Source organism: Camellia sinensis, chromosome 11, assembly GCF_055761805.1.
Source record: "Camellia sinensis isolate YWXY chromosome 11, ASM5576180v1, whole genome shotgun sequence".
Lineage (NCBI taxonomy): Eukaryota > Viridiplantae > Streptophyta > Magnoliopsida > Ericales > Theaceae > Camellia > Camellia sinensis.
This window is the reverse complement of record NC_138971.1, coordinates 46,887,475-46,899,936: the sequence shown is the minus strand read 5'-3', so window position 1 is coordinate 46,899,936 and position 12,462 is coordinate 46,887,475. Positions and strand designations below refer to the sequence as shown.

At 32.7% G+C, this 12,462-nt stretch overlaps 1 protein-coding gene across 1 annotated transcript; it reads left to right on the top strand.

The window, feature by feature from the left end:
• The first annotated feature begins 3,154 nt into the window (after positions 1-3,154).
• KNATM (KNOX meinox protein) lies at positions 3,155-7,582 on the top strand. The gene is made up of 3 exons (XM_028222992.2): positions 3,155-3,362; positions 4,163-4,285; positions 7,294-7,582. The coding sequence occupies exons 1-3, from the start codon at positions 3,201-3,203 to the stop codon at positions 7,432-7,434; spliced, it is 426 nt and encodes a 141-aa protein (XP_028078793.2). The 5' UTR covers positions 3,155-3,200; the 3' UTR covers positions 7,435-7,582.
• Positions 7,583-12,462: the final 4,880 nt, after the last annotated feature.

Sequence of the window (12,462 nt, the reverse complement as noted above, 5' to 3'; positions counted from 1 at the left end):
TGAGGGGAGAACAAAACCTTGAGGGTACGCCCAAAACTCCTAAGGGGAGAACAAAATCGTGAGGGTACTCCCAAAAGAGACAACATTGTGCTAATGGGAGGAGAACAAAATCGTGAGGGTACACCAAAAGCAGACAATGTTGTGCTAATGTGGGATAGACACCCATTGGGCTCCTACATAGGTCTCTAGTTGATTGACTTCCTCTGAGAAGAGAGTTGCCACAAACAGTGTCAAATGAAGCAACCAACCCCCATTAGCACAATTGAGCTCCCACATAGGTCTTCAGTTGACTGGCTTCCTCTAAGAAGGGAGTTCCCACATACGGTGTCAAATGAAGCACCCAACCCCTCATATTGTCCGCTTTGGGCGTACCCTCGTAGTTTTGTTATTCGTTTAGGAAATGCCTTATGTTAATTTGAAAGAATTAGTTAACTTATATAGTGGAGTGCGATTTACTCACCGAGCGATAGTTAATTTATATAGTGAAGTACGATTTATTTACGGAGCGATATGAGATAGCCACCTATTAGACTCCTACATTACCAATTTCACAAATTGAACTGGCCCAACCTGATGCCAAACTTTACTAATTTGGCCAACTGAGTTGGCCGACCTGATGCCGAACTCTACTCCCATTATCTCGCTACCAATTCCCTTCTACCCTTCTACTTTTTTTTTTTAGGGAGCAAAAGAATTTAGGGGGCTCCACACTAATGTTTGTCACATAATGCAAACAAACTCTTCAATGGGTCCATCATGTATTCCAACTACGTACACAACAACAATAGTTACGAGAGGACTAGATTCTGACTTGATAGAACATGTCATTCTGGTTCTTGGTGGTGGAAAGAATGAATATGAGTGAATAGTATAGTACAAAACAACACAACACAAGAGTCCAATCATCCAAAAACCGAAATTGAAATAAGGGAAATAACATTTCAGTAGAATAGTCTCAAAATAATTATACACCAAGTGATATTTTTTTTAGTAAGAAATTTACACCAAACATTAAAAATAACTCCTACTAAATACAGGAAATATTTAAACTTCTATAAGAATGGATTATTTTTCCATTATGGCACATTCGAATTAACCCATTCAAAATATAGCTGAAATTGTGTAGTTGAAGCAAAGTAATAATAAAAAAATAAAAAGTTCTTTTTAACTGATCAAACATGTAACGTTCCTTTCAGGGCAAAAAAGATGAACCATTAACAGGGTTCTGTTTTGCTTCTGACTTATTTGCACAGACAGGTCAAGTGATGATATACTTCCAAACACTTCGACTGTCTCTGGTTAGACTAGTTAATTAAACGGTTCAGTCTGGCTCATTGTGAGCTCATTTTAGATCAATTTCTACCATTCAAATTGTTCAATGTGTAAGTTTTATTAAGAATTTCATCATTGTAAAATGTTATGTTGATTGGATATCAATAGCTATTTCATCAGATCATATTTATGTTAATAATTTATTTTTAAAATTATAATTATCATGGACACAAATTTAATCTGATCAAATGATTATCGATATCTGATCAACATAATTTTTTATAAAAATAAAACATTTAATAAGTTTAACATATTAAACTATCCAAATTATCAATATGAACTCCGTAATGAGACTACAAAAACCCAATAGCACACCCCACTCCAATTCTGGACCAGAGAGGTCCCCTTCTTACTTGCAAAGTTGCAGAGGTGGAAAGTCTCCGCTAACCACAACGTAACGTACTAGTTTCGTAAATTGTACACAAAACCATTCCCACTTTAATGATTCCATCTATGGCTATTCAAGTTTGAAACTTTACATTCATTCTTTAAATTTAATGATATAACAATAAATTAAAATATTTAAGATAATTTTTCTTATATTTTTTTAATTATATATCTCATATATCATTAGGTCTAAAAAGTGAAATTACAAAATAAATTTGTATATCATTTTTCTTTGTATGTGATAAAATAAAGTAAACTGATGGATAATTGTAGTCATAAATTTTTTTAATTAGATGATGTTCATTTTTTGGAAGGCAAGTATAATTATCGATAGGTTATAACTAGGGTTGAAAAGGAGTTGTGTCGAACGAAACTAAGTTTTATTATTTTTATGTTTGTTTATTCAGATTTTAATGAATTCAAACTTAAGCTTGTGCTCACTATAAATTTAATGAACCAAACTCGAGCTTGAATTTGTTTACGAACTTTAATAAGTAAAAGAAATTATAAATTCATACTTGCCTATAAGATTAAAATTATAATTAAAATTTTGTTACACAATTATATATATATATAAACATACTAAAGAGAATTCAATATCTTACCAAAATAATAATATCTATCACCACTGTATATAAATATATTATCTATAATTAGCTATTATTTATATTTACATTATTTAAATTTAAAAATAATATATTTATCCTATTGTTTATGCATATTTTTATGTTATTTAACATATAAATAATATATTTATTCTATTAAACAAGGCAACTAATGAGTCGAATTTTAATATATTTGGGTAAAAATGCTTGAGACCCCAAAGTTGGGGACTCTCATGACCCTCAAAATGATGTAAATCGATCATGTGTTTTTATTTTTTATTTTTTCTTTTCTTCTTGAATCAATCACAGGTGAGTGGAGGTTGTGGGGATTGTATTTTTTGAGAGTCTGTAGCATATTTGATATTTGGGCTTGTAATTTAGGATTTTAACGAGTTTGAATTCAAATTCAAATGCAATAAATATTTAACGAATTAAGTTCGAACGAGTCCTTACCAAGCCAAGCACGAGTCTGTTTACAAACAGTTCTATCCATTTGCATCCCTAGTTATAATTATCAAATTAATTTAATTTTTGTATGTGTGATGCATACACAATAACTTTCAAATAAACGATTCAAATCATCGAAATGAGATTTTTAATAACCGCTCAATATTTTTGAAAATCTCGTAATATAAAAATGAGACTTTATTTAAATTTAAACATTGGGACATATTGGACAATTTTTTGTATGCTTACTTCAATAGCCTAGTATTTCAGCCAGAGTCTCATTGACCTGGATAACAATAGCAATATAAATTTAAGTTAGACAGGATCGTTGTTTTCATATATATATATATATATAGAGGGAGAGAGAGAGAGAGAGAGAGAGAGAGAGAATTAGCAACACATTACACACGCACAGAGAGAGAGAGAGAGATGGAAGGTGATGGGGTTGAGAATGATGCTGTGATGCTTACAGGAGAAGCAGCATTAGAATTAGAAGAAGAAGGAGGAGGTGATGAAGAGATGCTAAAGAAGAGAATATCAGGACACCCTCTGTATGGGCTACTAATTCAGACGCATTTGAATTGTCTCAAGGTATCTTTCCATTATCCTTCCTTCTTTTGTTGATTTGGTGTTTTGTTTTTCACACCATTGGTCTCAAGCTCACAAGAAGGGTTGTTTGTTGGATAGTCTGACATTCAATAGTTAAAACTTTTAAAAGTTAGAAATTACTCGTACTAAGAAAAAATATCTTGAAAAGTGTCAGAATTATAATATAAAGTGTAAATTTAAATTTGGTATCTTGTAAAATACTTGTGTTAAATTTGATTTACATACTTTAAATTTGAATATTTTTCCAAAGTACTATACTATTGCAACTCTATCTTTCTCTCAAAAAAGGAGTGGGGAAAAGGGTGTTCTAGGCTGGTTAGATGCAGCTTTTTCTAAGCTAATAGATATGCTAATCAGAAGGAAAACTAAAAGTACTCATTCCCCTACTTCTCAACAATTAACTTTTTTTTAGCTAATCTAATTTAAATTAAGTAAACATTACACTAAATACTTTAATATTATATATATATATATATAATTCCATAAACTGTTTGTCTCCTATTGCCATGAAACTTTGTGTGTATTTTAGAAGCACATGTCTAATGTCTTCCCAAACTGGCTATACTTTTTTCTTGGCATAGAGGCAATTGTAATGGTGGCGTTTTTTTATATGATTTATTTAAATAACTTGAAGGGAGTTTAAAGTGAAAATTGTATAAACAGTAGGATAGACTTATTGACTAGTGTCGGTTAAGGTTTAGGTCAACTTCCGCTTCCATTAACACTAACTTTACACAAACATGGGGGCAATCTCATTTGATACATTAAATGGTTGATGTCAGGTTGGCTTAGGTGATATTGGAGAGTTTGGTATAACTACTACATTGAATCAAGCTCATGCTCAAATTCACAACAAGCAGCTCAATTCTACCAATCCCACATCTTCAGACCTTGATAAATTCATGGTAATCTCTCTCTCTCTCACTCTCAAAGTTAGAACCACAAATGAATTAAATTGTTCGTGAACTCGACTTGTTAACAGTTTGATTCGACTTAAATAAATGAGTTCAAATAAGACTTTTAAACTCGTTTAGTAAATGAACTGAGCTTGAGCTTGATTAACGTTGGTTCATATAGCCCAATTTATTTATCTTTATTTAAATAATATAAATAATAATAATAATTTTAATATAAAATTTCGAACCAAACTCAAGTTGAATTAGTTATTGAACCAAATTTGAGCGCTACAAAGCGTGGCTCAGCTCAATTGTTAGCAATTCTTTTCAAAGCACATACCTCCTTCCATGGTTGGAATGTTCTATATTACATTGCATTAATTGCAAATATCTTTTCAAACTGAAAATCATTAGGTACTTTTTAGAGTATCAAATAGATTCAACCTTTTTTCGCACATGTTATTAAATGTTATACCTAACAGATTTACATTTTATTTTAAAAAGCTAACAATCTAAAAAACTATAATGATAAAAATAAAAAAATCACTCAATTTCAAATTTATAATCATAAAAATTAAGTTATAAGTGATAACAAAGAGACCGAATTTCAAAGAGTGTATTCAAAAAGTTTTTTGCAAACTACAATACTTAACTTGGGAGAGGCTATAATATACAACCCAAAAAAAACAGCATATGAAATATAATATGGCATTCATAACTTTTTTTCACAAAATTCTACAAAATTGCTTAATATAAACAACAAAATTTTATAATAAAAGTCACAAAGCATCATAATTTTACTATCCGTCAATTTAGGATACACACTATAAATTCACTATTTATAACTTTACCATAAAGTGACATAACATAAACCACAAATATAAACAACAAAATTTTATAATAAAAATCACAAAGTATCATAATTTTACTATTCGTCAATTTAGAATACACACTATAAATTCACTATTTATTACTTTATCACATAGTGAACTAACATACACCACAAATATTTATAATTTTTATCATAAAAAATAATTTTGCTTGTGACGTGCATATGCACACATAAATTTTTTGTACTTATAATTTTAAAATTTGTAAAATTAAAATTCTAATTCTCATAGAATTGTAAGCAAGTTACGTCGAGTCAAATAGTGAGTTATTCAAACTTAGTTTGAAAAACTTAATAAATTCCAAAATATATTTAAGTTTGATTTGTTTACATAATAAGTCAATCTTAAACAGTTTTTGAATAGTTTAACTTTTTATGGTATATGTATTAAGATAAATAAGTTCTTCAAATTTGATTTGAAAACTTAATAAGTTTAAAATTATATTCAAATTTATCTAATTTATAAGTCAATCTTATCTCAAATAAATTTTTAACATGTTGAATATAAATCAAATTCAAATAGTTTGGTTGGTTTAACCACCCAAATTCTGGGTCTGTCAATAGCATGTGATATTATTGTACCTACTTATGGCCAGGCATGCAGAATTCAATACTATTCTCGCTCCCTGTATGAAGTACTCTAACATAAGTATTTTCTGTCCAGATTCTTTTATTGCTACATTTTTGTAGGGTGAAGACAAACGAAGAACCAAATAAAAAATTAAAAAACCCTTACATTTTTATTTGTTGTTTTTTAGTTGATTTCTTTTCCATTTTTGAAATTAGATTTTTTGTTTCTTCTTTAATGATGATATACACCTAAATAGCTTGGACTTCCAAATCTTTCTCTTTTGTTGGTCAACACTTGAGGGTTGTTTGAAAGCAAATTTTTCATAGATAAATTACAAATACACCCCTTAAACTTTGATTAAAATACCCGCTTCCTGTAGTTTTGAAAATTACATTCTACTCCTGAAGTTTCTAATTTTATAACAAATCACCCATTTTATTAATAAATCATCAAATTAATTAACAGTTTTTAATGATGTTAGAAATATGTTTTAATTAATAATTTAGGTAATTTCATTATTGTATAGAAACCAATTATGAATTTCATTTTTTAGTTAATTCTGTTAAATAAAAAATAATAATAAGGAGATATTTGTAATTTTTCAAATCACATGGGACAATTTATACTTTAAGCAAATGTTAGGGGGTGTATTTGTAGTTTACTCAATTTTCATTTAGTCTTTAAATTTTGATTTTTCTTCTTAATTTTAGACAGTTTAAGTCTAAAAGGCCTTATAAATTTAAAAATAAATAAATAAATAAATAAAAGTTGAGAAAGGTACATTGAAGGAGAAAACATTGATTTAATTACAAGATATTACTTGGACTTTAATAAATTTTCATTCAAGTTTAAAAGATAAAAATTGTAAGGACTTATACACTTTATTTTTCATTCATTTTTGAAGAAAAAAAGCTTGCATTTTTTTTAATGAAATGAAATTTTTATTTTTAAATCCATAAATAGAAAAACCTGGTTGGTAAAAAAAAGCTTTTTTTTCTTTCACTGCTAGATCAAGGTAAGTATAAATATTGGGGTAATTACAAAAGAATCTAAGTGTTTGACTCTTGCAACAAAATAAATCTTAAATTTTTAATTTTATCAATTTAAACTCTCATCTTCTGATTTATTGTTAATCTAACCATAAGTCTATTTTTTTTAACTAAAAGTGACGAATGGAGATATATTAATCATTAAACTCAATGCATGTGTAAATAAAATGTCTAAAATATTATTTTTTTTTATCAATTTTACATAATAAAAACAGACAAATAATTTAAATTGAAAACAATTCAAAAGGGCCGCATCTTCATACCTAAATTTGGGATTTTTAATTTTATAAAAACAAAATTTAATTTAAAAAAATGAAAAGAACAATTATGTTTAGAAAGTTATGGAGAAACCATAGTTTAATTAAGGAGGTAAAGGACCAAATCACAGTTTAAGGGGACAAAAAATGTAATTTTTTTTCCATTTTCAAGTATTTTTACAAACAAATTTGGGTTCTAACCATTTGATGTCTTCATCTACAATGTTGGGAAAATATGTTTGAATGGGCAGGAAGTTTATTGCATGGCACTGAGCAAGTTGAAGGAAGCCATGGAGAAACCATTGCAAGAAACAACAACTTTCATAGAAGGCATGTACGATCAACTCGGTGAGCTCAGTGTCACACCACAACCCAGATCTCCTTTTCAATAGAGAACTCAGAAAGAACGAGATGATGTATAATCTTAGAGAACCAACATTCAATTATCCATTCTAAATTATCTAGCTTGTGTTACATTGATATATTGTTAAAGATTATTGCCATGTTTGGCTTCTTAATTACTAGTTCTTTGAGTTCTTACGAGGAGGAGTATATATTTAAGACTAAGGGTTTACAATGATAGTCTGTGTCACTTTTAGTTCTTATAATTTCAATTGGTTTGATTTTGATCTTAAATTTATAATTTTGTCTCAATTTAATTTAATTGATTATAATTATTAACCATTTTTTTATGAAATGGGCACGTAAGCAATATATGTCATGCTTTTAGGGGAGCAAAATTGATTTGATCAATTCACTGAGTTAATCTCAACCAACTCAGGTATTTCAAACCCTAACGACGTTAGTAATTAGACCAAATTGATATAGAATTTAAAATATATTGGTCAAAATTGAGCTAATTGAAAGTGAAGAATCAAAATGACGCACGAAACAAAATATAAGGTTTACCAGTGTAAGAAACCCTAAGACTATTTGTGGTATTTTTCTCGATAATAGAAAACTAAATTATATAAAACAAAAACAGAGGAGACAAAACAACTTTATTTTTAATTATTAAAGAAAACACAAGACTAAAAAATAGATTACAATATTAGAATATATTACAAGATGGATTCACATGGATATAAATAAATAAATAAATAAAATAAAAATAATAAAAAATAAAAAATACAAGAAATAGATTAAATCCAAAAAGTTTGAAAAACAAAAGATAAAGGATGCAAACCGAAACCTGTGGTATACACAGTTTCTTCAAAACAGATTCACAACCTTGCCAATGAGTGTTGAAGGAATGCTGACATCTGTTTCCTAAGATATAACGGTCAAAAGCAGATAATGCAGAAACACTTTCTAAATAGTTTCGACAAACTTGACAATGACAAAATTCCCTCTCTAACAAGAACCAAAGAGGCTAGCAAAAGGAAAATAAGAAAAATATCTTTGGTGTAAAAATCATCTCCAACTTTATTATCTCAAAATATCATCTCCATTTTTCATCTCAAAAATCTCTTCAAAACCATCCTACCAACTTGGAGGGAAAGACCTCTATTTATACAAGTAAGGGAGTCCCTAACCATCAAGGCTATGACATCAATGGCCATTAACTAAAAGCATCAAATGTCATCAACTCTAACCATTAGGGCTAAAGTTACAAAGGTTAAAAACTCCAAAAGCATTGTATAAATCATAATGTGTATATAATGCATAAGTTTAAAAATTAAACTAGATAGGTTACAAAATGAATATAGGTGTGGGTTACAACCCGATTCAAGTCCAATCTCAAACACATGCACAAGCTAAACTTAACATAGCACAGCCTAGCCCAAGCTTAAGACTAAATCCAAGTCTAAGTACAAGACCAAGACCAAACCAAGCACATATTCAAACGCAAGCCTAGGCCTAGTCCAAACTAAAACTAAGTTCAAATATAAATCCAACTTTTATCGATGCACACTTTATTAGACAATTCTCATTCACAACTTGATGGTTTCGACTCATTGTTTTCGTAGTGTAATCTTCTCACTTAAGAGAATACAACCCCACTCAGACTTACCTCAAATGGCGGTTGAGTCCCACTTTACTCTCAAATTAAAGTTGCCGAAAAAAACATTATTTTTCAATGATCCCCCACATGATCACTACAAGAAAAAACACATTTAGCGACCACATTTTTCATATTGGTTGCAGATAGTTCACTTTTTGTGACCAAAATTTTCCTTGGTCACGGATTAGTTATGTTTTTGCTTCAAACACTTTTCTGGTGGCTGATAGGTAATTTTTTGCGATGAAATATGAAATGCGGTCGGGGAAGGTAATGGCGATAGAGCGAAATAAAAATGGCGAGATCTCAAAACCATTGGTGACCAGTAAATTGTGGTTACAAAAAAGAAAAAGGAGCATTTGTGAAGCAAAACTATGTAGTTTTGAATGTTTAAATCAATTTTTTCTTTTTAATTACCTAATTCCTAAATCATTTTGAGCTTCAGTTTTCATCGGAAACACAGCCCTAGCCACCATCTCCATTCACTTTGTCCCTTGTTCGCTATCGATCAGAGCCAGTTTTACCGCCTCTTCTCTCGTATTTCGTCCACCACTAGGTTTACTTCCTCCTCTCTCGCATTTTGTGGTCCAATCGAGTATTCTCTCCCTCTCTTTCTATATATATATATATATATATATATTATTGATGTGTCATTTCACATACCAAATTTAAACACTAAGTTGTACCAAATTCCTTAGAATAATGGTAAGTCTAGGTATCGATCCACAGGGACAAATGGAAAATTAAACTAATTTAACTGTTAAATTCCTAAATTAATTTTGATAAAAAGATTAAGGAATCATAAATTAGTAATAACTAAATTAAACTAAGAGATTAAACTAGCACTTATAAATAAATTTGGAATTGTTTATTTTTGGGAAAAACCTAGGGTAATGAGTCCACCACTAGTTACATAAATAAAGTTTCAATTTGAAAATAAATTATGTTACTGTTCGAGCGGAATAATACTTCGCAACTACAAGCTCGAAGCATTTATCATGAAAATTAACACGTTAATGAATAGGCACGAACCATTTCAAGTAGTACGAATCATTTGCTTTAAACTAGAGTAGCAACACGACTCATCTCTCGTAGTATGGCTCGTCTCATACCTCGAACATGAAAGAGTAGAAAACCATTGTATGAAAAGTATTCAACAATCACAGAAAGAAGAATACTTAAAGAGATAATGAAAAATATAAATTAAAACTTCTTAAACACTATACAATCTGTTCAAACCTTTACATAATCAAAAAGCAAAGAGAAAACCTAATTACATAGTTAGGGTTTCATCAAAACCCTAAAAAAAGAAGAGCCTAGCCATTCATGGAGATGTGGGAAGAGGTGGAAGAGGAAGAACCCCCCATGAAAGTTCTCCTTGAAGCTTAAAGAAAATCAGCTTCTCTAAACCCTAGCCTCCATTTCCTTAGAATAATTTTCAAACCCTAGGTTAGCCTATTTTTCTTCCTTTTATTCTCAGTAGAACAAACCCAAAATTATAAGCATGCATCCCTAGGTGGGCTGCTTGAGTGCCCATGTGGGCCGCTCGAGTGATGGTGGGCCACACATGAGGTGGAGCTTGGTTGCACGTGCGGTGAGGTGGCTAGCTTGGATTTTTCGTTTCTCACACGGAGAATCTGCTTTCACGCCCTTTTTGATTGAATTTTCGTATTTCTTGGCAAATCTGTACAAGTGCACAAAACACATCATTTACACCAAATAAACAAAATTGAAAGATTATAAATGTAACTTAAGCGACCTCAATGCGGTACCTTTCGGCCTACATCACATCCCCCAACTTACATTTCGCTAGTTCTCGAGCAAAACAATAGAAATAAGAAAAAGAAAATACTCTAAGCCACTTTCGTAGGGATCACGATTGCATTTAGCGTTGCAACAAGCCTTTCAACCACAAGGTTACCACAAGTGGACGAGTATAGTCTCGTGAGAGCTTCCAGAAATAATACCCACAAACATCAACATATTCATATCTTCTCAACAACAATTAACCATACTACTTCACCTAACAATCAACTTATGTGCCACTATAGTGTGATATTAAGACATGATGAGTCATTGAAGGCATAGTGGATAAGCATGAAGGAATCTACTGAGCAAAGACCACAATTCAGTTAATACAAAAGTTAAGTCCTTTGTACTTGTGAATGCTAGTAAACACATTATCAGTGCCCTTGGTGTAAAGTGCATTCCCCATAACTAATTAACTGTCCACTATAATAGCCCAGCGTAGCTCACAATAACACCTAACATATACAGAAAAACTTAACTTTTGCAACCAAGATTGTACGGGGGCGAAATATCCTCTGTTCTCCGTACTCCTTGGTCTTCAAGCTTCTTGTGACGGCGTCTATCTCTGCAACACAAAAATGGTGAGCTGCCCGGCGGTGGTGTGCCGGAAAGACCCTCCGACGATCAAGTCAGACCACTAGCTAAAGAAGAAGGCTATCAGAGAGAGAGTTTTTGATAGGAGGAATTCGCTTACCTCCAACGTCTCTCTTCCTCCATATTTCTAGGCTGGCCATGCAGCCTCAAGATTGTGCACGCACTACCTCTGCTGTCCCTTCCTGGACAGGTGGCAGTGCTCGCCTCTCACCACCTTACGCGTGTAAAGGCTTAGTCCTCCCTCCAGTACACACAGAACTGCCCAACGGTACTGAGGCGTGCGTGGAGCGGATGTCCTCTCCTTCACGCCATTGGCCCAGGTGGCATACTTAACCGGAGTACCACAACCGGCCTGTCACTTGTGGAGAGCCACTATTACATGCTCATAACCGAGCTATGTGTCGCCGACCTATGACTTGGAATCAAGCGAAAGCCTGCCCACCTCGGCCGAACTATCATTGGTCGGTTCATCATGACCATCCGGTCGCGAGGCATGCCGGCCTCCAACCGGTCTACCTTCAATCTTGGTCACACGAAGCCACTTTATATCGACTAACCGATCCAAGGTGTACCGGCCTTGATCGCGCCCACGGACTAGCTCGGGCTACCTTTTAGCCCGGTCAGCATCCGCTAACCCAAGCTCCGTCCAACACGTTCAAGACGCAGCTCAGCTATGCCAGTTGCTGCCTGACCGGTCAATATTTTCGACTGCGCAAGGCAGGCCGCTGGCCATGTTAACAGAGATTAGCTCGGCGCTACGCGGTCTGTCACGTCTGACGTTATCTCAGCTCGGCCGCATAGTCAGGTGCAAATCTCCCCCTCTCAATTGCCCCTTAAACCCATCCGAGCTATCGTGATTGGGTTTACCTCTGCGACCGAGCCAATCGGTTGAATTGCGCCATTACCGAGCTGAGCATCATGGGGAAATATCTGGCGCCGAGCTATCCCGTTTGGCCGGCCATCCTGTCGGCAGCCTTGTCAAGGGTCGTACAGCCGTACAGCCGTACTGACAGCC